The 24,052-nt window shown below is 50.1% G+C and overlaps 2 protein-coding genes and 1 long non-coding RNA gene across 3 annotated transcripts; all 3 read right to left on the bottom strand.

Annotated features, from left to right (window-relative positions):
* Positions 1–967: 967 nt before the first annotated feature.
* Positions 968–7,047, bottom strand: LOC308675002 (uncharacterized protein; the record flags this gene model as incomplete). Its single annotated transcript, XM_081339928.1, has 3 exons — positions 968–1,776; positions 5,284–6,616; positions 6,851–7,047. 2 exons carry the CDS (start codon positions 7,045–7,047, stop codon positions 5,437–5,439), a joined length of 1,377 nt encoding a protein of 458 aa, XP_081196054.1. The 3' UTR covers positions 968–1,776; positions 5,284–5,436.
* Positions 7,048–9,358: 2,311 nt separating this feature from the next.
* Positions 9,359–14,929, bottom strand: LOC308674974 (uncharacterized protein). The gene is made up of 2 exons (XM_081339880.1): positions 13,106–14,929; positions 9,359–12,264 (listed from the first exon to the last, which is right to left on the bottom strand). Exon 1 carries the CDS (start codon positions 14,820–14,822, stop codon positions 13,617–13,619), a length of 1,206 nt encoding a protein of 401 aa, XP_081196006.1. The 5' UTR covers positions 14,823–14,929; the 3' UTR covers positions 9,359–12,264; positions 13,106–13,616.
* Positions 9,359–16,787, bottom strand: LOC308674984. Its single transcript, XR_014028021.1, has 2 exons — positions 16,536–16,787; positions 9,359–10,311 (listed from the first exon to the last, which is right to left on the bottom strand). It is a non-coding gene; the product is annotated as an uncharacterized lncRNA (long non-coding RNA).
* Positions 16,788–24,052: the final 7,265 nt, after the last annotated feature.

Genomic DNA, 24,052 nt, shown 5'->3' with positions numbered 1-24,052 from the left:
GGCTGCGCCAATCCGCTGCTTGTTCTTCTCCCGCCGGGACTGCTGAGCCAATCAGCTGCGGAGTGTTTTGACAGCTTCGCGTCCTTGTGGCGGTGGCCCATGCGTGGTGAACTTGTTTTGACAGCGGAGATCTGTCAGCTGGCTGCGCATTTGGTTTTGCTGGCGGCAGCTTTTGACAGCTGTCAAAAGCTCCCGCGTGTATTTCTGTCACCGTGTTTACCTCATACAACGTTAACATTCTTCTAACTCTTAACATTACATTAAACATATAACACACCTCCCTCCCTTCTCCACCACAGAGCCTCTCGGACTGCAACTCCCGGCATCCCTTGCGCCCTACAAGGCTCAGAGCCTGTCCGCGGGCAAGTTAATTAGGGCGCCCCAGTTCTTTTCCTTTACGGAAGTGGAGGCGGAACCTCTCTGAGCGCCTTTTCCTCTATAAGCTCCGCCTGTTCCTCTTAGGAGTCCTCTTGCCAATCACCGTCCTGTCCCGAGTGACCAATCTGCGCCCTTCTTCCTGGAATCAGCCAGAAGGCGCCTGCGCAGTATTGAGGGGCGTGCTAGACTCGGCGCGGAATCAATTAAGCGCCTCAGTTTAATCCCAGATGTGCGCGCCCTTTTCCTGGAAGCTCTGCCTATTTCTGTACAGGGACCGCATTGAGCTGTCCTCTTGCCAATCGCTGCCGTCGTCAGAGCGAGCAATCGGCCTCCCTCCTTGAATCAGATAGCGCCTGCGCAGAAGCAGCGGGAGTTTTATTGTCGGGGCGGAGATGACAGGAGGGGCTCCCTTTGAACTTGGGGGTCCGCTCTTCCCCGCCCCGCATCCAGGCGGCCCCCCCTTAACATCTGGGCCTCTCGGACCTCTTGGGTCCTGAGGCCGAATCCTCCAGAAAGGGAAACCTTTTCCTCCGTCACCCCCCCAAATGCGCCCCTCTCCCCCAGGAAGCCTGGCCCGGGACCCTCGGCCTTGGGGGGCTCCCCGCATTCCATGCACTCCCCAAAGGCTGGAGGGATTCCTGCTCCTGCTGCTCTCAGGCTCCAGCCAGCTTCTCCTTGGCTGCGAGATCCGATGCTGGAGCCCAGCGACGCCCTCCAGGTGCTTTTAGACGTAGGCAGGGCGTTCTCTTACCAGCCAACAGAACAACCGAGCTGGAAGGGACCTTGGAGGTCTTCTAGTCCAACCCCAGCTCCAGCAGGAGACCCTCAATGATTCCAGACAAGGGGGGATACGCTGGGTATGGAGGAGCTGGGAGGTTCTTTACTGGCTTCTACGTTCTGCTTTTATTAAAGTGTGTGGTTGTATAAATGTAATGCATACCTACCTGCCCCTGGCTAGCACCTGTTATTCGGTAGAGCATGCCTAATATTTTTATCATCACTTCTGAGCAAAGAGAAGGGCTGAGTTTAATAAACAGTGCAAAAACTCTTGTTATTCTCTGATTCGATAACCCTGTCCATAGAGGGCTTTAAAGCAATAAGACATTCTTTTTGGTGCCCTTCTGTTATGGGTTTCTAAGGAACTGCCTCAGCTGGTCACTAAGGAAAGCAAGACTCTTAATCCATTCTGAACTTTTGCAGAGAAACAGTTGATTGTGGGAGGACAAGGCGAGGTCTGAAAAGCCAGCGCAGATCAAACGGCATTCTTTGTTCCCAAAAGCCCACAGCCTTTATAGCCTGCCTCAATAGGGCTGGAAGGCACTCAAAGGTTGTCTAGTCCAGCCCTCTGCTCAAGTAGGAGACCTGGGTTACACCATCCTGCTCAAATGCTGGTTCAATCTGGAATGTAAAGACAAGATACGTATAAGCTAAAAAATATTGATAAATGTCATAATGTTTTTTACTTGATAACTGTATTAGCGTAACATGAGAGCAGATATTAAGGGGAAAAGAGAGGAAACATTTGTTATTTGAAATTTGTACTATAGATTTATGTATCTTATTGAACTTTTGATTAACCCAGCCACCAGGTTGCTTTTTTAATACTTAACTGGAAAATTAGAAAACTAATAAAATATTTTTTTTAAAAAAATGGTTGTTCGGTCTGTTTTTGAAAGGCTCCAGTGATGGAGCAGACATAACTCTGGGAGGTAAGCTATTTCACTCATTAATAGTTCTGTCAGAAAACTTTTATTTCTAGGTTTGATCTTTCCTTAACAACCTTCACCCATTACTCCTTGCCCTGCTTTCGGGTACTATGGAAAATAAATCAATCCTCTCTTCTCTGTTACAGCCCCTAAAGTAGCAAAAGGCAGCTATTCTCTCCCTCCCAACGCCTTCCCTTTGATAGGCTAGATCAGGGGTCTTCAAACTCGGCCCTTTTATGACTTGTGGACTTCCTCTTCCAAAATTCCTCTTAATACAGAACAGCTGGAAGTGACCTTGGAAGTCTTCTAGTCCAATCCCCTGCTCAAACAGGAGAACCTATATAGTATCAGGCAGGTGGATGTCCAGTCTTTTCTTAAAAACCTCCATTGATGGAGCGCCCACGATTTCTGGTGGCAGGCTGTTCCACTGGTTGATTGTCCTCACTCTCAGGAAATGTCTCCTTAGTTCCAGGTTGCTTCTCTCTTTGCTCAGTTTCCAACCATTGTTTCTCGTCCTTCCCTCTGGTGCTTTGGTGAACAATCTGGCCCCCTCTGCCTTGTGGCAGCCCCTCAAATACTGGAACAGAGCTATGATGTCTCCCCTATTTCTTCTTTTCCGCAAGATGCCCAGAGGTGGAGCCCAGGCCAAGCCTTTCTGATCCACTAAGGATTTCGTCTGACTCAAGGTCCTCTGATTCTCCGGCCTTCTCTTCAGGTTTTCTGTCTTCCACAAGAACTTTCTAGGAAATCCCTGTCCTTTGTCAGAGCTCTTCAATTCCCACGAGGAAATTTAGCCTGCAATTTGCCGAAGATTCTGAAAAACAGAACTAAGCTAGAGTATTATATAGAAAACTTCTGATATCAAGAAATTACCTTAATGACAAGATATCAGGGCTGTCCCAGAGAAGAGGGTGATGGCCACAGTGGGGGAATATTAGGGAGTGATCTGCATCAGTGAGTCTTGTTCAAGCAGCTGTCTTAATGGAGCTTCTACATGCAAAGAGGCAGACCTCTTCAGGCACAAAATGGAGGGGGGAGGGCTTTCCAAAGGAATAAGCCTGGCATTGCTAGTATGCATAATTGCAAGGGCAAATAATCCTTGTTAGCACTTCTTGATATTTAAGGGCAAGGAGGTCTTTGCTGGGGGGCGCCACGGCCTTTCCCCGCCCTCGAGATGCAGTACAGCCGAGCAGCAACTCCCACACCGGCCATTGGGGGCAGCAAAGGATGAGTGTTGGCGTCACCTGCCGGCCCTCAGGAGTGCTGCAGCCCAGAGATGCTTGGCCCCGGTCTTCTTTGGAGGGCAGCTCATCCTCCAAAGAGGGTAGTAGGGCAATGCCTGGCCCTAGATTGGAGCACACAACAACCTGGTCAGGTAGGCTGGCGAAGGCATTCCAGAGGCTGAATGGCAAGAAAGTTGCGAGTTTATAGTTCAGCACAACATCTTGTTTCCGTTCACACAACACAACTCCCTCCCTCCAAACTTTTAATAAACTGACCATAAGAAATTTAGATGTTATAGTTATCCAAGAGACTCATATTAAGGAACAGCATAGACAGGTGTTGGAATACCCTAAACTGCAAAAAATGTTTACATCTTTATCACAACACAAAAAAGAGGAGTAGCAATATATACCAGAGTCTCAATCTTAGCCAAGCAAATTTATAAAGATAAGAGAAGGTAGGATTTTAGTAGTGGAGATGATAATTAACCAAAACAGATCATATTAGAAGGATTCTATGCCCCAAATGGGGGGCAAGAACAGTTCTATAGGAAACTATATAATGCACTATGGGTGATAGACTGTGAGAACATCTGTATTATGGGCAATTTTAATGCAATAATAGACAGAAGCTAGACTATAAAAGCAAGGAAGAAATAAAGGGACCCAGAAGAATATTGCCAAAAATTTTTCAAGATGGTGGACAAATTAGGGATGCAAGATATTTGGAGAGAAAGGAACCAAGGGGGAAGCCAATACACGTACTATTCAACTTGATATGACGTGGTCCAGGATAGCCCTGGAACCAGCGACGTGTGCCCTGCCCTGTGCCCCGGGCGCATGCGCAAGCAGTCTGATGACCTTGCTCCCTATCTTCCCTACAGGCTGACTTCACCCATGGCTCTGGCGCTGGCAATCTCCTGTGCGCACACCCTGTGGGGGGGCCACTCGCTGGTTCCAGGGCTGCCCTGTGGATCTAAGGCTGAGCACATTCTGGCTTTGATGGACGCAACCAGGTTGTAGATAAGTGCCACCCTCCCCCCACCACCTCCATGGCCCCCTTGCTGCCCTAGCCTTGTAGCCACGAGGCTTCCCTTTTACCAGAACCAGCCCCGCCCACCCACGAGGGATATCGAATTCAACCAGAATTGGTTTCTACGAGAGGCACCTTTTGCTTCAATCTGATGAAGTTGAGGATCTTTCCTTCCTAAGGGACCTAGTTGGAGCATGCCAGACACCTAGATTCTACCATGGCAAAAGAATAGTTGATTGAATGGAAGAAATCCTGTTAATCAGAAACGTGGACAGTAAGTTAAACATCCCATAATAACATAACCATTTAAAACCATTGCATTAAAAAGAGAATGTTCGCATGGGAAAAGGCATCCTGAGCCATATAAATCTGTTGTGAAAAGATACCATTTCAGCCAGCTGAAACTTTAGAATGTATCATTGAAAAAATCCTTTGCTATTCAGCCTGAGAGTGCCTTGTTTTGCAGTTAGAAAGTTACAAGGACCTAGAATATTACAAGGTTATCATAAAATTATTAAAGTTACAAGAAAGTGCAACCAAGTGCAAGAAACCTGTTGCTTGGCCCTCAGGAAGGACTGTATTCCTGCAAAACACAGGTCTTCATAGGAGGCAAAGGTTATGGCCCGCATTAAGGACAGAAAAGGGTAAATTGACACATTGACTCAGTAATAACCAAGAGTGCAGTTTGTTCTCTGTGTGGAAGGAGGGAGTGTGCCAAAAGGTACGGAAGAGGCAAGAGTCCAATTCCAAGGGGAAAATTAAACCAGGAGAACGCTCTGATTTCCAGGCCCATGAAAAGAACCGTGGGCACAATGGAAATTGCTAGGTTTCTTGAGAACATTCCAGTAGCAGCTTCTGAATCTCAAAATAAAATGTCACCAATGAGAAGAAATTGTGATATGGCTTTGTGGAATTGAATACACTTCTCATTAAGATTACGTACCCCTTGAAATGTGTGTAAGATTCAAATTCAACTATTAGGCATCACAGAATAGCAGAATCATTAAATAGAGAGTAACAATAAAGGGAGCAGTACAATGTTGTCACACAAAGGATGAGATGGCAATGAAGGGTACATGTTCACATCTTCTAAACTCTAGACATATGGTTTTTCTCCTGTGTGAATTGTTTGATGTTTACGAAGACCACTTTCAGTAAAGCTCTTTCCACACTGGAGGCATTTATATGGTTTCTCGCCTGAATGGATCCTTTGATGTACATAAAGGTTTCCCCTCTGACTGAAGCACTTTCCACACTCCAGGCATTTATTTGGTTTTTCTCCTGTGTGGATCCTTTGATGTACATAAAGGTTTCCCCTCTGACTGAAGTTCTTTCCACACTCCAGGCATTTATGCTGTGTCTCTCCTGAGTGGATACTTTGATGAACACGAAAAGTTCCCCTATCACTAAAGCTCTTTCCACACTCCAGGCATTCATATGGTTTTTCTCCAGTGTGGATCCTTTGATGTATATTAAGGCTTCCCCTCAGACTGAAGCTGTTTCCACACTCCAGGCATTTATACGGTTTTTCTCCAGTGTGGGTCCTTTGATGTATATTAAGGCTGCCCCTCAGACTGAAGCTCTTTCCACAATCCAGGCATTCATATGGTTTTTCTCCAGTGTGGATCCTTTGATGTCTACAAAGGGTGCCCTTCCGACTGAAGCTCTTTCCACACTCCAGGCATTTATGCTGTTTCTCTACAGTGTGAATTTTTTGATGAGTATAAAGGTGTCCCCTCTGACTGAAGCTTTTTCCACACTCCAGGCATTTATATGGTTTTTCTCCAGTGTGGATTCTTAGATGTTTTTTAAGATCTACATTTCTTTGGAAGCATTTTCCACAGTCTGGGCATTTATACGATTTTTCTCCTGTGTGTATCCTTTGATGTCTATAAAGGTTTCCCCTCTGACTGAAGCCCTTTCCACACTCCAGGCATTTAAATGGTTTTTCTCCTGTGTGGATTCTTAGATGCCTTTCAAGAATTCCATTTGATCTGAAGGATTTTCCACATTCTGGGCACTGATATTTCTCTCCTCCCTCCTGTATTCTGTGGCGTTTCCCGAGTTTCCCGCCTCTTCTGAGGGACTCTCCGCCCTCCAGGCCCGTCTCGGCGTTTCCGCCCGTTTCCTGCTCCCCGCTTCGCCCTCCAGGCAGTCTCCTTTCCCGGAGTCCCCCTCCGTTCATCCCTTCCGGGCCTTCCCCGCCTTCTCCTCCCGGGGCTGCTCCGCGGGGCCTCCTTCCTTCCTTCCTTCCTCCGCCGGGCTCGCCCGTCCTCCTGCAGGGGGGAATGGAGAGGAGAGGCGGGTCACGGCTTCGTCCCTTCCCCGGAGGGGAGTCCCAGCCCCGGCCAGGGGAGGAAAGCCGAAGCCTCGGCCTCTCAGTGAGACTTTCCGGGCAGGCCTCCCTCCCAGCGCCCCTCCCGCCAGACCAGGCCTCGGGCTCCCCCCTCCCCCCTTTCTCCGCCAGAGAAGAGCTCGGACTGCGACTCCCGGCATCCCTTGCGACCTACCTGGCTCCGAGCCCGTCCGCGGCCGAGTCAATTAAGCGCCTCAGTTCGATTCGTTCCCGGAAGTGGAGGCGGGACTTCTCTGCGCACCCTTTTGCCGGTTGCTCTTCCTCTTTCGCTTGAAGGGACCGCCCCTGCGAGTCCTCCTGCCAATAGCCGCCCTCGCCAGAGCGACCAATCGGCGTCCTCCTTGCATCCATCAGCTACGTGGCGCCTGCGTAGTAGCGGAGTCTGTCTTCGTCTGGGGTCCCGTCTTCTCGCCCCCCCTCCCGGGCTGCGTCTCTCCCCAGGCAGGGCGGGGGGGAGTTGGGGGGGCTCCGGCCAGGCCCCCCCGCGGCCCCCAGGCAGCCCCCCTCCCGCGCGGGGGTGGGAGCCGATGGGGAGAAGGGCGGGGGAGGCGGGAGAGCAGCCTTCCCGTATCTGGGGGGCGCCCCGAGGAGGAGGGAGCCGGGCTCGTCCCCGAAGCCCCCCGAAGGCGGGAGAAGCAGGACGGAGGGAAAGCCAGCGGGGAGGAGGGAGGAATTTCCTGACAGGGAGAAGAATTAAGCAGTGGAACTACCTGCCACCAGAAGCTGTCAATGCTGCAACACTGGAAGTTTTAAAGAAGAGACTGGACAGCCATTTGTCTGAAATGGTGTAGGGTTTCCTGCCTGAGCAGGGGGCTGGACTAGAAGACCTCCAGGGTCCCTTCCAACTCTCATCATCATCATCAACTTATTTATTTATTTATTCATTAATTCATTTACAAGGTCTCTTCTAATTCTGTGATTCTGATCCTGATCTCATCCACGAATCTGCCTGTTTCGGTGTTTTGGCTCTCCAGAGCTTCTGCCCCTCCCTTCACTCGCTCTGCATTCACACTGGAACCTCTTCGTGCATGGGGGGGGGGGGAGGAGGATATGCAATTACATGTATTGTTTGACTTTAAATATTTGTATTCATCTCATGCTTTTCCCAAATGATTTTCTTGGTTTTTTTTTCTCATCTTCTGCCCTGCCAAAGAGGAAGGAGGAAACTGGGGAGAAGAGATGGTCCCATAAACTGGCCTTAAGAACCACCTTTCCCATTGAAGTCCCAACTAACCCTAATCAAGATTACTTCCCAGGACAGCCAATGATGTCCAGGGCCAGGCTGAGAGGTTCCCAGTGGACACCCTCCGGGCGAGTCCCTACAATAAGCCTCAATGGCAACATATGAGAGCAACCAAGAGCAACTTCTGTGGGTCCTCCTCCTGCTGTTGCCCTGTTTAAGGCTGGAGAGCTGCAAACGTAGGCCCGGGACGATGAAGGCCGAACCAGCCCTCCAGCTCCGGCCCCCACAATCTGCGGGTCCTTCCTTGCCCTTGCCCAGGAACTGCCAGTGAAAAGATCTTTGAGGGACCCGCTGAGGTCTTTGTTTGGGGGGGGGCGCGGAGTGCCATGGCTTTCCCAGCCCTGGAGATGGAAGTACAGCTGAGCAGCAACTCCCCCACCGGCCATCAGGGGCAGCCAAGGATGGGTCTTGGCGCCACCTGCTGGCCCTTGGGACCACTGCAGCCCAGATACGCTCGGCCCAGTGTTTCCTTTGGAGGGCAGCTATTCCTCTCATGGAGGCAGGGCACTGTCTGGCCCTAGATGAGAGCTCACAACAACCTGCCCAGGAAGGCTGGTGAAGGCACTGTAGAGGCTGAATGGCAAGAAAGTTGCGATTTTGTACTTCAGCACAACGTCTTGTTTCCGTTCACACAATGCAACACAATTTCCTCCCTAGGATCTAACACCCACATTCACACATGCTAAGTGTGGCAGTGTTGAGAAGGGCTGGATTTCCGGGGCTTTGCCTATTGTCCAAGACCAGCCTTCCTTACTTCCTGCTTGAGTTCCAGCCAGCCTCTCAGCTGCCTCTTTTCTGGGCCATCCTGGCTGCAGCTGAGACCCCTCCTGAAGGTGGAGAAGGAGCCAGAAACTGTCCTCTCCTAAGAATTCAGATCAGGGCCATGAAACAGAGGCCGAGAATTGTTCTGATCAGTTCTGCTCTGCTCAACCTGAATCATAAACACTGTGCCCGGTTTGGGCCCCTCAAATTCTGTGCAGAAGAGTCAGAGAAGGACAAGGTGAATGGTCGAATCCTCCCATTGGAGCAAAAAGTATTCAGGGGTACCCTTTTACCAAATAATTTCAATTTACTGTGAAGTCCGTTGACACTGATGCAATTAAACAGTATTGACAGATCCTTCATAATACATTGGGTGTAAATTTTGATTTATGACTCTTCTAAATAAAAAAATAGCATGGAAAATCAGGTGCTTCCTTTCATCAGGCAGCTTGGAAGGCACTAGAACTGTGAATTTGGAACCCTGGTGTCAGAATCCATTTATATTCCATTCCTAACACCCTATCTGTGCAACCCTAAATCTCTCATTACTGGATTCTGCCATTCCCATTAATTGGCCATCCCTATCCATTAGATGGAAGGTTGTTTATTCAGCCTGCCTGGAGGCCATCATCAAAGACCAGGGAAGAACCTTTGAACTGAGAAGAACAAAGAAAGAGGGGGATTTATTTTATTTTATTAGATTTATATACCGCCCCTCTCCAAGGACTCGGGGCGGTGTACAGGGCAATTAAAATGCTAACAACGCACAAGGTATAAAAATTAAAATAAGATTAAATCAATAACCCTAAGTAATAAATACATTCTAAAATTTAAAATTTTTAAAATTTAAACTCTAAAATCCAATCCCTCAGTCCAGGCCGGCAAGTTCAAATAGCCAGGTCTTCAGGTCGCGGCGAAACAAGCGAAGGTCGGGAGCCATCTGGAGCTCAACCGGAAGCTGATTCCAGAGGGGAGGTGCGCCCACAGAGAATGCTCTTCCCCTGGGGGCCACCAGTCGACATTCCTTGACCGATGGCACCCTGAGGAGGCCCTCTCTGGGAGCGCAGAGGACGATGGGAGGTTAACGCCGGCAAAAGGTGCTCCCGTAAATAACCCGGAACCATGCCATTTAGGGCTTTATAGGTCATCACCAGCACCTTGAATCTGGGGGATGGGGGATTCTAGTTTGTATCTCCAATTGGAATTTGAAGGGGAGGAAGCAAATATTGTAAATGCATGGAAGTTCTCTTTTCCCATGAAGTGTTTTGGCACCTGAAACTTAACTGAACCCGGATTGACCAAATGGACAGAAGGGGTTTTTACTCGTGGACACTTTAAAAGTATCGACCTGCGAGACAGTTTCTAGATTCAGTCTAGATTATCCACTGTCAATCATGTTTTAGTAAAAGTTCCTGTTTGGACAATCCTGTCTCCAAGAGTTCTTTCCTAAGATGTGGATTGGGGTGGGTCCTGACACCTGATCAGGGCAGCCAGGCTGTTGCTTGGAAGCTGCAGAGCAGGTTGGTGGAACTGGTTTCCTGGGTAAAGAAGCAACTTTTCCTGGGGTATCCAGCAGGGGTGGTGGTGGTGGAGAGCACTCTTGCATTTCTCTATATGAAAAAAGAAAAAGAAAAACCCTCAGGGGGCTAGGAACACACCACCAGTGTTCCTGGCACTTGATAGAAGGCAACGGCAATTGGAGAACAGCATTTCCCTGGCAGTGAAAACTTTGTACCTCGACATATAATATAGCTGATGCAAGTGACTTTAGGCAAACAAAGCAATTCTTGGCCAGGAAGCCACAGATGGGGACTATGGAACAATTTCCCTCCGCACCAGCCACCCACCCAGCCCCTGCTTTTCGGCCCCCATGGTCCAAGGGCCCTTGCACCTGCTGAGGAACCACCAGAGAGGTCAGGGGAGCACTTTGAAGGACCCAACTGCCATCCTTACTGTGGGAGCTGCCAAAGCTGCCTGGGTTCTTGAGATGGAATTAGAGCAGCAGCTCTGCTATCAGCCATCAGGGGGCAGCAAAGGACCAGACTTTGCGCCATCTGCAGGCCCTCCCTGAGATGCTCAGCCCCAAGTTTTCTTTGAAGGGCCACTCCTAGCCTGCCTTCCTGCCAAGGAGGTGGGGTGCTGGCTGTCTCCAGATTAGTGCATGACAGCCACCTGCCCAGGTAGTCTGCCCAACATGCTAAATTTCATTGAGGGCTGCATTACAATTGGGGTTGACGTTGGGGAGCTGGGATGGGGGTGGCAATCTCAACATTGCTCATATCGGAGGCGGCACCCATGGGGGCCAGGGCAGGGATGGGGTTGGGATCCATTGTCTCCAGGTGAGGAAGGCAAGACCAGGGTGAGCACTATAGCCTTGTCCACCAGAGGAGCCTGGCTGTTGTTCTCAGGCCATGCAGAGGACCCACAGTGATGCCAGCTGCTCGGGAGGCACCCAGCTGCACTTACCTCCTCTTCAAGGCTGCTACTGATTGGCTCGCTCTCCTTGGCAATTTGATGGGAGACCACCAGGAGAGGTTAGGAGGAACTTACAAGAGATTGGCAAAAGGGCAGCATGGCTGCTTGTGGTAAACTGCTAAGACAGGACTTATCTCAGACCCTTCCTCTCATTATAATCTTCCTCCCTCCCCAATTTTCTTCTTTTTCCTTCCCCCCTTCCCTTCTTTTTCTTTCTTTCCTCTTTCCCTTTCTCCTTCCCTTGGATGCTGAAAGGCAAAAGGGGAAATATTTCTCTATGCCTTCTTACCTTGTGATCAAATGCCACTTTGGCTATTAGTCTGTGGCCACTTAAAAGACCGAGAACAAGCCAGGTTGTTTATCCCATGCCTGCATTTAGTGGGGACGTCCACAGACAACAGTACAGCAAGACTGTCAAAATGGTGGCTGTGATAGTTGGTAAGAGCGTCTCTTTTTTTTTATGTGCAACAGCTTTAGCATTTTGGATCAGATGTAAGTTAGTTGCTTTTCTATTAATACATAACCCTTACAAGGGCTCTCCTGTAGGGACCCTGCCTTGGTCTAATTCAGACTGGAAATATAGCAAAGGAAAATGTTTTCCGCCACTCTGCTCTGTCCTGTTTTCCTCACTGGAAATGGCTCTTTGCAACACACAAGGAGGGGACACTTTCCTAAAGAGCTCATAATTCAAGAATACCAATGTTAACTTGGACTGCCAATAAAATCCTGCCTGTGCTTTCTCCTTTGAGCCCAAGTCTCAATGGATACAGGATTGCTTTTCCTTCCTTCCTCCTTCCTTCCTTCTCATCTCTTTCCTTCCTCTGCTCAGAAAAGGGTGATGGGGGGGGGGAGATTGCAGCCATGAGGCTTCCCTTTCACCAGGACCAGCCCCGCCGACACACGAAGGATAGCCAATTGGACCAGAATTGGTTTCCAGAACAGGCAAGGTTTGCTTCAATCTGAAGTTGAGGATCTTTCCTTCTTAAGGGACCCAGTTGGGGCAGGTCAGACAACTAGATTCTGCCACGGCACACTTGTTCCAATTAGAAGATCATTTAAAGGCAACTTATTAATCTTACGAGGTTTCCCTAAATGAAAAGAAGAGCACAGGACACATAGAGAAGATAAAGTACAAAGGAATAGATGATTCGATGGAAGAAATCGTGTTACATCACAAACGTGGACAGTTAGTGAAACATCCCATAATAACATAACCATATAAAACCATTGTACTAAAAGAAGAACGTTCGCATGGGAAAAGGGATCCTGAGCATCATGAGCCACAAAAATCTGTTGTGAAAAGATACCATTCGGCCAGCTGAATCCTCTAGCATGTACAATTGAAAAAGTCCTTTGCTATTTAGCCTGAGAGAGTCCCTTGCAACCAAGTGCAAGAAGCCCGTTGCTTGGCCCTCAGCAAGGACTGTATTCCTGCAACACAGAGGTCTTCACAGGAGGCAAAGGTTATGGCCCGCATAAGGAGAGAAAAGGGTAAATTCACTCATTGACTCAGTAATAACCAAGAGTGCAGTTTGTTCTCTGTGTAGGAGGGAGTGTGCCAAAAGGTATGGAAGACGCGAGAGTCCAATTTCAAGGGGAAAATTAACCCAGGAGAACACTCTGATTTCCAGGGCCATGGAAAGAACCGTGGGCACAATGGAAATTGCTAATTTCTTCAGAACATTCCAGTAGCAGCTTCTGAATCTCAAAATGAAATCTCACCAATGAGAAGAAATTGTGATACGGCTTTGTGGAACTGAATACGCGTCTACTCATAAGATTACGTACCCCTTGAAAAGTGTGTAAGATTCAAATTCAACTATTAGAAATCACAGAATGGCAGAATCATTAAACAGAGTAGCAATAAAGGGAACAGTAAAATGTTGACACACAAAGAATGAGAGGGCAATGAAGGGTAAGTGTTCACACCTTTCCACACTCCAGGCATTTATATGGTTTTTCTCCTGTGTGAATTCTTTGATATTTATGAAGACCACCACTTTCCACACTGGAGGCATCTATATGCTTTCTCCCCTGAATGGATGCTTTGATGTACATAAAGGGTGGACCTCTGATCAAAGCTCTTTCCACACTCCAGGTGTTGATACGGTTTTTCACTTGAGTGGATCCTTTGATGTACATAAAGGCTTCCCCTCTGACTGAAGTTCTTTCCACACTTCAGGCATTTTTGCTGTGTCTCCCCTTAGTGGATTGTTTGATGAACACGAAAGGTGCTCGTATCCCTGCAGCTCTTTCCACACTCAAAGCATTCATAAGGTTTTTATCCTGAGTGGATTCTTTGATGTCTATAAAGATTGCTCCTCCGACTGAAGCTCTTTCTAGACTCTGTGCATTTATTCGGTTTTTCTCCTGTGTGGATCCTTTGATGTCTATTAAGTTTGCCTCTCCGACTGAAGCTCTTTCCAAACTCCAGGCATTTCTAAGGGTTTTCTCCTCTATGGATTCGTTCATGACTACACAGGTTGCTCTTCCGAGTGAAGCTCTTTGCGCACACTGTGCATTTATTCGGTTTTTCTCCTGTGTGAATCCTTTGATGTCTATTACAGGTACCCCTCCGACTGAAGCTCTTTCCACACTCCAGGCATTCATATGGTTTTTCTCCAGTGTGGATCCTTTGATGTCTACAAAGGGTGCCCCTCAGCCTGAAACTCTTTCCACACTCCAGGCATTTATGCTGTTTCTCTCCAGTGTGAATTTTTTGATGACTATAAAGGTTTCCCCTCTCACTGAAGCTTTTTCCACACTCCAGGCATTTATGTGGTTTTTCTCCTGTGTGGATTCTTAAATGTCTTTCAAGATGGTCATTCCTTATGAAGGAATTTCCACATTCTGGGCACTGATATTTCTTTCCTCCCTCCTGGATCCTCTGAGGACTCCTGAGTCTTCCATCTGTTCTCCTCTCACTGAATCTCTTTCCACACTCCAGGTGTTTATGCGGTTTCTCGCCTAAGTGGATCCTTTGATGTCTATAAAGGTTTCCCCTCTGAGTGAAGCTCTTTCCACACTCCAGGCATTTATATGGTTTTTCTCCAGTGTGGATTCTTATATGGTTTTTAAGATCTACATTTCTTTGGAAGCATTTTCTACAATCCGTGCATTTATAAGGTTTCTCTGCTGTATGGATTCTTTGATGCGCATAAAGCTTTTCCCTCAAAGTGAACCTCTTTCCACACTCCGAGCATTCATACAGTTTCTCTGCGGTGTGGATTCCTTGATGTGTATAAAGATGTCCCCTCTGACTGAAGCTCTTTCCACACTCCAAGCATTTAAATGGTTTTTCTCCTGTGTGGATTCTTAGATGATTTTTAAGATCTCCATTTCTCTTAAAGGATTTTCCACATTCCGGGCACTGATATTTCTCTCCTCCCTCCTGGATCCTCTGGGGACTCCCGAATTTCCCGCCTCTTCTGAGGGACCCTCCTCCCTCCAGACCCGTCTCGGGGTCTCTGCTCGTTTCCTGCTCGCCGCTTCGCCCTCCAGGCGGCCTCCTTTCCCGGAGTCCCCCTTGGCTCATCCCCTCTGAGTCTTCCCCGTCTCCTCCCGGGGCTGCTCCGCGGGGCCTCCTTCCTTCCTCTGCCAGGCTCCCCCGTACTCCTGCAGGGGCGAAGGGGGAGACGCGGGTCATAGCTTCGTCCCTTCCCCAGAGGGGAGTCCCAGCCCCACCCGGGGAGAAAGGCCGAAACCTCAGCCTTTCAGTGAGACTTTCCGGGCAGGCCTCCCTCCCAGCGCCCGTCCCGTCAGACCAGGACTCGGCCTCACCCCTCCCTCTTTGCCAGAGAGCCTCTCAAACTACGACTCCCGGCATCCCTTGCGCCCTACCTGGCTCCGACCCAATCTGTAGCCAAATCAATTATGGCACCTCAGATCTATTTTTCCCCGGAAGTGCAGTCGAGAGTTCCCTGCGAGCCCTTTTCCTAGTTGCTCTTCCTCTTACGCTTGAAGGGACCGCCTCTAGGAGTAGTGGTGCTAAGCGCCACCCTCGCCAGAGCGACCAATCAGCGTCCTCCTTCCCTCCATCAGTAAGATGGCGCCTGCGCAGTAGCGAAGGTTGTCTTCGTCTGACCAGGGGGTGGGGCAAGATTTAGGGGGCCGTACGTCATTTAACGCTGCTGCCCCTTTGGGGGCTCCATTCCCCCCCCCTAGGGTGGCAGCTGCGTCTCTTCCTCAGTCTGACTCTTCCATCGCGGGACCGGGAGATTGACGCTTCTGCGGAGGATCTTGGCCCTTCCTAGCACTGCCTTCCTCTGGGCAGAGGGAGCTCGGAGTCAGCTTCCATTTATAATACAATGTGTTTTGCCCACAAGTGTATGTTCTTTTCTGCTTTCTTTTTCTCATCCATGAGAAGATCCTGATTTCTATTGCAGATATGCAAGACAGGATCTGCGAAAAGTATTTCTAAAGCGGTGTATCATCACATAGCCATGATAGCGTAATGCTGGCGGCACCATCAGGAAATTGATAACTTGGGCTGGTTCTCTGACCTGGATGGGAAAAGCTAAGTATGCTGTCCTTTGCTCCCCATCACCAGGTTTTGATGCTTCAGCTGCTGAAGCTGAAATTAGTTCCTGGGTACAGTTCAGGGTTAAACATTGGCTGTTAGTGAAGACAAATTCAAATTCAGAGTAGAACTGGAAGGGACCTTGGAGGTCTCCTAGTCTAAGCCTAGGAGACTCTGAGTCTATGAGATTTGAGACAACTGGCTGTCCAATCTCTTCTTAAAAGCCTCCGGTAATGAATCACCCAATACTTCTGAAGGGAAGCTGTTCCACTGGTTAATGTTCTTATTGTTGGGAAACTGCTCCGTAATTCCTGATTGCTTCTCTCTGATTAGTTTCCATCCAGTTTCTTATCTTGCCTTCTGATGCTTTGGAAGTAGGTGGACCCCATCTTCTTTGTGGCACCCCCTCAAATACTGAAATGCTGCTATCATGTCACCCTGGTTAATGCCTGGAGTTCCACTGGTTAATTGTTCTCCCTGTCAGGAAATTCCTCCCTCCTCCCCGCTCAGTTTCCCTCCGTCGCTGCTTCTCCCGCCTTCGGGGACGAGCTCGGCTCCCTTCGGGGCGCCCTCCCTCCCGCCTCCCCCGCCCTTCTCCCCATCTGCTCCCACCCCCGAGAGGAAGGGCGGCTGCCTGGGGGCCGCGGGTGGAGCCTGGCCGGAGCCCCCCTCCGGAGGAACAAGGCAGGAAGCGCCCCCCCAACTCCACCCCGCCCTGCCTGGGGAGAGACGCAGCCCGGGAGGCCCGTCAGCTCCGCCGGCCTGGATGCGGGGTGGGGGGTCGGAAGACGGGACCCCAAAGATCAAACGGAGCCCCTCGCTCCCCTTCCCAAAAAAAACCTTCGCTACTGCGCAGACGCCAACTGGATTATGGATGGAAGGACGCCGCCGATTGGTCGCTCTGGTTCCTTTCGCGGAGTCCCCTTCGGCCAATCCCTTCCGGGCCTTCCCCGCCGTCTCCTTCCGAGGCTGCTACGCGGGGCCTCCTCCCTTCCTCCGTCGGGCTCGCCCGAACTCCCGCAGGGGCGAACGGAGAGAGGCGGGTCACGGCTTCCCCGGAGGAGAGTCCCAGCCTCGGCCTCTCAGTGAGACTTTCCGGGCAGGCCTCCCTCCCAGCGCCCCTCCCGCCAGAGCAAGCCTCGGCCCCCCCCTCACTCCCGCCCTCCTCGGCCAGAGCCTCTCGGACTGCAACTTCCGGCATCCCCACCTGACTCCGAGTCCGTCCGCGGCAGAATCAACTAAGTGCCTCACTTTTGTTTGAACCCGGAAGTTGGAGGCGGGACTTCTCTGCCCGCCCTTTTCCGGGGAGCTCTTTCTCTTTCGCTTGAAGGGACCGCCCCTGGGAGTCCTCTTGCCAATCGCCGCCATCGCCAGAGCGACCAATGAGCGTCTGCGCAGTAGCGAAGGTTTTCTTTCGGAAGAGGAGCGAGGGGCTCCCTTTGATCTTTGGGGTCCCGTCTTCCCACCCCCCCACCCCGCATCCAGGCCGGCGGAGCTGAGCGGCCTCCCGGGCTGCGTCTCTCCCCAGGCAGGGCGGGGGGGGTTGGGGGGCGCTTCCTCCCTTCTTCCTCCGGGGGGGCTCCGGCCAGGCCCCCCCCGCGGCCCCCAGGCAGCCCCCCTCCCGCGCGGGGGTGGGAGCAGACGGGGAGAAGGGCGGGGGAGGCGGGAGAGCAGCCTTCCCGTATCTGGGGGGCGCCCCGAGGAGGAGGGAGCCGGGCTCGTCCCCGAAGCCCCCCGAATGCGGGAGAAGCAGCAACGGAGGGAAACAGCGGGGAGGAAGGAGGAATTTCCTGACAGGGAGAAGAATTAAGCAGTGGAACTACCTGCCACCAGAAGCTGTCAATGCTGCAACACTGGAAGGTTTTAAAGAAGAGACTGGAGAGCCATTTGTCTGAAATGGTGTAGGGCTTCCTGCCTGAGCAGGGGGTTGGACTAGAAGACCTCCAGGGTCCCTTCCAACTCTCATCATCATCAACTTATTTATTCATTAATTCATTTACAAGGTCTCTTCTAATTCTGTGATTCTGATCCTGATCTCATCCACGAATCTGCCTGTTTCGGTGTTTTGGCTCTCCAGAGCTTCTGCCCCTCCCTTCACTCGCTCTGCATTCACACTGGAACCTCTTCGTGCATGGGGGGGGGGGAAGGAGGATATGCAATTATTGTTTGACTTTAAATATTTGTATTCATCTCATGCTTTTCCCAAATGTTTTTCTTGGGTTTTTTTCTCACATCTTCTGCCCTGCCAAAGAGAAAGGAGGAAAGTGGGGAGAAGAGATGGTACCATAAACTGGCCTTGAGAACCACCTTTCCCATTGAAGTCCCAACTAAGCCTAATCAAGCTTTACTTCCCAGGACAGCCAATGATGTCCAGGGCCAGGCTGAGATTCCCCGGCTGGAGAAGGTTCCCAGTGGACACCCTCCGGGTGAGCCCTAGAATAAGCCTCAATGGCAACATATGAGAGCGAGGCTGGAGGGCTGCAATCTTAGGCCCGGGACGATGAACGCCGCACCAGCCCTCCAGCTCCGGCCCCCACAATCCGCGGGTCCTTACTCGCAGTTGCCCAGGAACTGCCAGCAAAGAGATCTTTGAGGGACCCACTGAGGTCTTTGCTGAGGGGGGAGAGGGGCATCGCGGCTTTCCCGGCCCTGTAGATGAAGTACAGCTGAGCAGCAACTCCCCCACCGGCCATCAGGGGCAGCCAGGGATGGGTCTTGCCGCCACCTGCTGGCCCTTGGGAGCACTGCAGCCCAGATACACTCGGCCCAGCAGATATTCCTCTCCAGGAGGTGGGGCACCGTCTGGCCCTAGATTAGAGCTCACAACAACCTGCCCAGGTAGGCTGGCGAAGGCACTGTAGAGGCTGAATGGCAAGAAAGTTGTGATTTTATACTTCAGCACAACATCTTGTTTCAGTTCACACAACACAACCCAATTTTTTCCCTAGGATCTAACACCCCATTCACACATGCTAACTGTGGCAGTGTTGAAAAGGGCTGGATTTCTGGGGCTTTGCCTGTTGTCCAAGACGAGTCTTCCTTACTTCCTGCTAAAATTCCAGCCGGCCTCTCAGCTGCCCCTTTTCTGGGCCATCCTGGCTGCAGCTGAGACCCCTCCTGAAGGTGGAGGAGCCAGAAACTGTCCTCTCCTAAGAATTCAGATCAGGGCCATGAAACAGAGGCCGAGAATTGTTCTGATCAGTTCTGCTCTGCTCAACCTGCATCATAAACACTGTGCCAAGTTTGGGCCCCTCAAATTCTGTGCAGAAGAGTCAGAGAAGGACAAGGTGAATGGTCGAACCCTCCCATTGGAGCAAAAAGTATATAGGGGTACCTTTTTACCAAATAATTTCAATTTACTGTGAAATCCGTTGACACTGATGCAATTAAACAGTATTGACAGATCCTTCATAATACATTGGGTGTAAGTTTTGATTTATGACTTTCTTCTAAATAAAAAAATAGCATGGAAAATCAGGTGCTTCCTTTGATCAGGCAACTTGGAAGGCACTAGAGCTGTGAATTTGGAACCCTGGTGTCAGAATCCATTTGTATTCCATTCCTAACTCCCTATCTGTGCAACCCTAAATCTCACCCCGTTACTGGATTCTGCCATTCCCATTAATTAGCCATCCCTATCCATTAGAAAGGGATGCGGTGGCTCAGTGGGTTAGGACGCTGAGCTTGTCGATCAGAAGGTTGGCAGTTTGGTGGGCCGAATCCCGAACGCCGCATAGCCTGTTACTCGTCCCAGCTTCTGCCAACCTAGCAGTTCGAAAGCACGTAAAAATGCAAGTAGAAAAATAGGGACCACTACGGTGGGAAGGTAACAGTGTTCCGTGCGTCTTTGGCATCTATTCATGCCAGCCACATGGCCACGGAGACGTCCTCGGACAAGCGCCAGCTCTTTGGCTTTGAAATGGAGATGAGCACCGGCCGCTAGAGTCGGAAACGACTAGCATGCATGTGCGGGGGAACCTTTACCTTTTACCTTTATCCATTAGATGGAAGGTTGTTTATTCAGCCTGCCTGAAGGCCATCCTCAAAGACCAGGGAAGAACCTTTGAACTGAGAAGAACAAAGAAAGGTGGTGGGGGATTCTGGTTTGTATCTCCGATTGGAATTTGAAGGGGATGAAGCAAATGTGGTAAATGCATGGAAGTTCTCTTTCTCCACGAAGGGGTTTGACACCTGAAACATAACTGATCCCGGACTGACCAAATGGACTAAGGGGAGGGGTTTTTCCTCGGGGACACTTTAAAAGAATCGATCCTGTCTAGATTATGCAGTGTCAATGATGTTTTAGTAAAAGTTCCTCTTTGGATAATCCTGTCTCCAAGAGTTCTTTCCTAAGATGTGCACCGGCGTGGGTCCTGACACCTGATCAGGTCAGCCAGGCTGTTGCTTGGAAGCTGCAGAGCAGGTTGTTGGAACTGGTTTCCTGGGTAAAGAAGGAACTTTTCCCGGGGGATCCAGCAGGGGTCGTGGTGGTGGAGAGCAATTTTGGATTTATCTATATCACAGGTTGGCAACCCGTGGCTCCGGAGCCACATGCGGCTCTTTAACCCGTCTCCTTTGGCTCCCAGTCGCCCGGTGCATGCGCACCTCTCCGAACAGGCAGTGGCGCCGCCCGCTTGGAGAGGTGCACGCACACCTCTCCGAAATGGCAGAGGTGCGCGCGTACCTCTCCGAACAGGCAGTGGCGCCGTCCGTTTGGAAAGCTGCTGCAGCCCATTTGCAGAGCTGCCGCCTTCCTCCAAAGGCGGTAGCTATGCAAACGGGTCGCGGCAGCTTTCCAAACCGGCGGCAGCAGGTCTGCAAATGGGTGGCACCGCCACCCGTTCAGACGGAGGTGCACGCGCACCTCTCCAAATGTTTGGTGAGCTGCACGCGTGCCCCCGCCCATTTGGAAAGCTGCCACAGCCAGTTTACAGATCTGCCGCCTTTGGGTGGTGCTGCTGCCCATTCGGAGAGTGGGAAGGTTTGGACAGCTGCACGCATACCTCTCCGAACGTGCAGCAGTTTGGAGGTCCCGGGGGTGGCTCCAGCAGCGCCTGGGCTGAAGGCGGCACCGCAACCCAGCACCCGTCATCAGGGAGACCCATCGCCGCCGCCGTACAGGTGCCTCCCGTTTTGTGCATGGGCAAACACGCACGGCTCCCACTTTTTTGTGTGTACGATGGAACCGGTTCCCAGTGGCTCTTTTGCTTTTTTAGGTTGCCGACCCCTGGTCTATATGAAAAAAGAAAAACCTCAGGGGGCCAGGAACACACTACCAGTATTCCTAGCACTTGATAGAAGGCAGCAGCAATTGGAGAACAGCATTTCTTTGGCACTGAAAACTTCTTTTCTGCCTAGGCAAATAATATAGCTGATGCAAGTGACTTTAGGCAAACAAAGGTATTCTTGCCCAGGAAGCCACAGATGGAGAGTATGGAGATATTTCCCTCCGCACCAGCCACCCACCCAGCCCCTGCTTTTCGGCCCCCATGGTCCAAGGGCCCTTGCACCTGCTGAGGAACCGCCAGAGAGGTCAGGGGAGCGCTTTGAAGGACCCAACGGCCATTCTTACTGTGGGAGCTGCCAAAGCTGCCTGGGTTCTTGAGATGGAATTAGATCAGAGCAGCAGCTCTGCTATCAGTCATGAGGGGGCAGCAAAGGACCAGACTTTGCGCCATCTGCAGGCCCTCCCTGAGATGCTCAGCCCAAAGTTTTCTTTGAAGGACCGCTCCTAGGCTGCCTTCCTGCCAAGGAGGTGGGGCGCTGAATCTCCCCAGATTAACGCCTCACAAGCACCTGCCCAGGTAGTCTGCCCAACATGCTCTAGAGCAGGGTATCAAACTCAACTTCATTGAGGGCTGCATTAGCGTTGTGGTTGACCTTGGGGGGCTGGCCATCTCAACATTGTTCGCTTTGGGGGGGTGCCTGTGAGGGCCCAGGTTGGGGCGGGATCCATTTTCTCCAGGTGTGGAAGGCAAGACCAGGGCGAGCACTAAAGCCTTGTCCACCAGAGGAGCCTGGCTGTCGTTCTCAGGCCATGCAGAGGACCCCCGGTGATGGCAGATGCTCGGGGGGCACCCGGCTGCATTTATCTCCTCCTTATGGTTGCTGCTGATTGGCTCGCTGTCCTTGGCAATTGGATGGGAGACCACCAGGAGAGGTCAGGAGGAGGGGACAAGGGATTGACAAAAAGGCACCATGGCTGCTTGTGGTTAAGTGCTAAGGCAGGACTTCTCTTGGTCCCTTCCTCTCTTTATAATCTTCCTCCCGCCCTTTCCCCTTTTTCTTTGTCTTTCCTCTTTCCCTTTCTCCTTCCCTGTCCCTTGGATGTTGAAAGGCAAAAGGGGAGACATTTCTCTATGCCTTCTTGACTTGTGATCAAATGCCACTTTGGCTGGTAGTCTGTGGCCACTTAAAAGACCGAGAACAAACCAGGCTCAGTTTATCCCATGCCTGCATTTAGTGGGGACGTCCACAGACAACAGTACAGCAAAAGTGTCAAAATGGTGGCTGTGATAGTTGAATAGAGCTCCTCCATTTTTTATGTGCAACAGCTTTAGCATTTTGGATCAGAGGTAAGTTAGTTGATTTTCTATTAATACATAACCCCTACAAGGGCTCTCCTGTAGGGACCCTGCCTTGGTCTAATTCAGACTGGAAATATAGGAAAACGTTTTCTTTTCCCCACTGGAAGTGGCTCTTTGCAACACACAAGGAGGGGACACTTTCCTAAGAGCTCACAATTCAAGAATACCAATGTTAACTTGGACTGCCAATAAAGTCCTGTCTGTGACAAAAGAGAACATAAAATTGCTTTCTCCTTTGAGCCCAAATCTCAATGGATGCAGGATTGATGCTACCAAGGTGCTTTTCCTACCTCCCTTGTTCCCTCACTTCTCATCTCTTTCCTTCCTCAGCTCAGAAAAGGGTGATGGGGGTGGGGGAGAGATTGCAGCCATCAGGCTTCCCTTTCACCAGGACTAGCCCCGCCCACCCACAAGGGATAGCGAATTGGACCAGAATTGGTTTCTACTACAGGCACCTTTTGCTTCAATCTGATGAAGTTGAGGATCTTTCCTTCCTAAGGGACCCAATTGAGGTAGGTCAGACACCTAGATTGTGCCACGACACACTTGTTCCAATTAGAAGATCATTTAAAGGCAACTTATTAATCTCACAAGGAGGTTTCCCTTAATGAAAAGAGGAGCAAATGACACATACAGAAGAAAAAGTACAAAAGAATAGTTCATTGGATGGAACAAATCCTGTTACATCAGAAACATGGACAATACGTGAAACATCCCATAATAACATAACCATTTAAAATCATTGTATTAAAAAGAAACGTTCACATGGGAAAAGGTATCCTGAGCATCATGAGCCACAGAAATCTGTTGTGAAAAGATACCATTTCAGCCAGCTGAAACTTTAGCATGTACAATTGAAAAAGTCCTTTGCTATTCAGCCTCAGTGTGCCTTGTTTTGCAGTTAGAAAGTCACAAGCACCTAGATATTACCAGGTTATCATAAAAATATTAAAGTTACAAGAAAGTGCAATCAAGAGCAATAAACCTGTTGCTTGGCCCTCAGCAAGGACTGTATTCCTGCAACACAGAGGTCTTCACATGAGGCAAAGGTTATAAGGAGAGCAAAGGGTAAATTGACTCATTAATTGACTCAGTAATAACCAAGAGTGCAGTTTGTTCTCTGTGTGGAAGGAGGGAGTGTGCCAAAAGGTACGGAAGAGGCAAGAGTTCAATTTCAAGGGGAAAATTAACCCAGGAGAAGGGTCTGATTTATTAATCTTACAAGGTTTCCCTTAATGAAAAGAAGAGCACAGGACACATACAGAAGAAAAAGTACAAAGGAATAGATGATTCGATGGAAGAAATCGTGTTACATCACAAACGTGGACAGTTAGTGAAACATCCCACAATAACATAACCATATAAAACCATTGTACTAAAAGAAGAACGTTCGCATGGGAAAAGGGATCCTGAGCATCATGAGCCACAAAAATCTGTTGTGAAAAGATACCATTTCGGCCAGCTGAATCCTCTAGCAGGTACAATTGAAAAAGTCCTTTGCTATTCAGCCTGAGAGAGTCCCTTGCAACCAAGTGCAAGAAGCCCGTTGCTTGGCCCTCAGCAAGGACTGTATTCCTGCAACACAGAGGTCTTCACAGGAGGCAAAGGTTATGGCCCGCATAAGGAGAGAAAAGGGTAAATTGACTCATTGACTCAGTAATAACCAAGAGTGCAGTTTGTTCTCTGTGTAGGAGGGAGTGTGCCAAAAGGTATGGAAGACGCGAGAGTCCAATTTCAAGGGGAAAATTAACCCAGGAGAACACTCTGATT

Source organism: Vipera berus (assembly GCF_964194415.1).
Source record: "Vipera berus genome assembly, chromosome: 15".
In the NCBI taxonomy this organism is placed as follows: domain Eukaryota; kingdom Metazoa; phylum Chordata; class Lepidosauria; order Squamata; family Viperidae; genus Vipera; species Vipera berus.
This window is presented reverse-complemented; position numbering and strand designations above follow the sequence as displayed.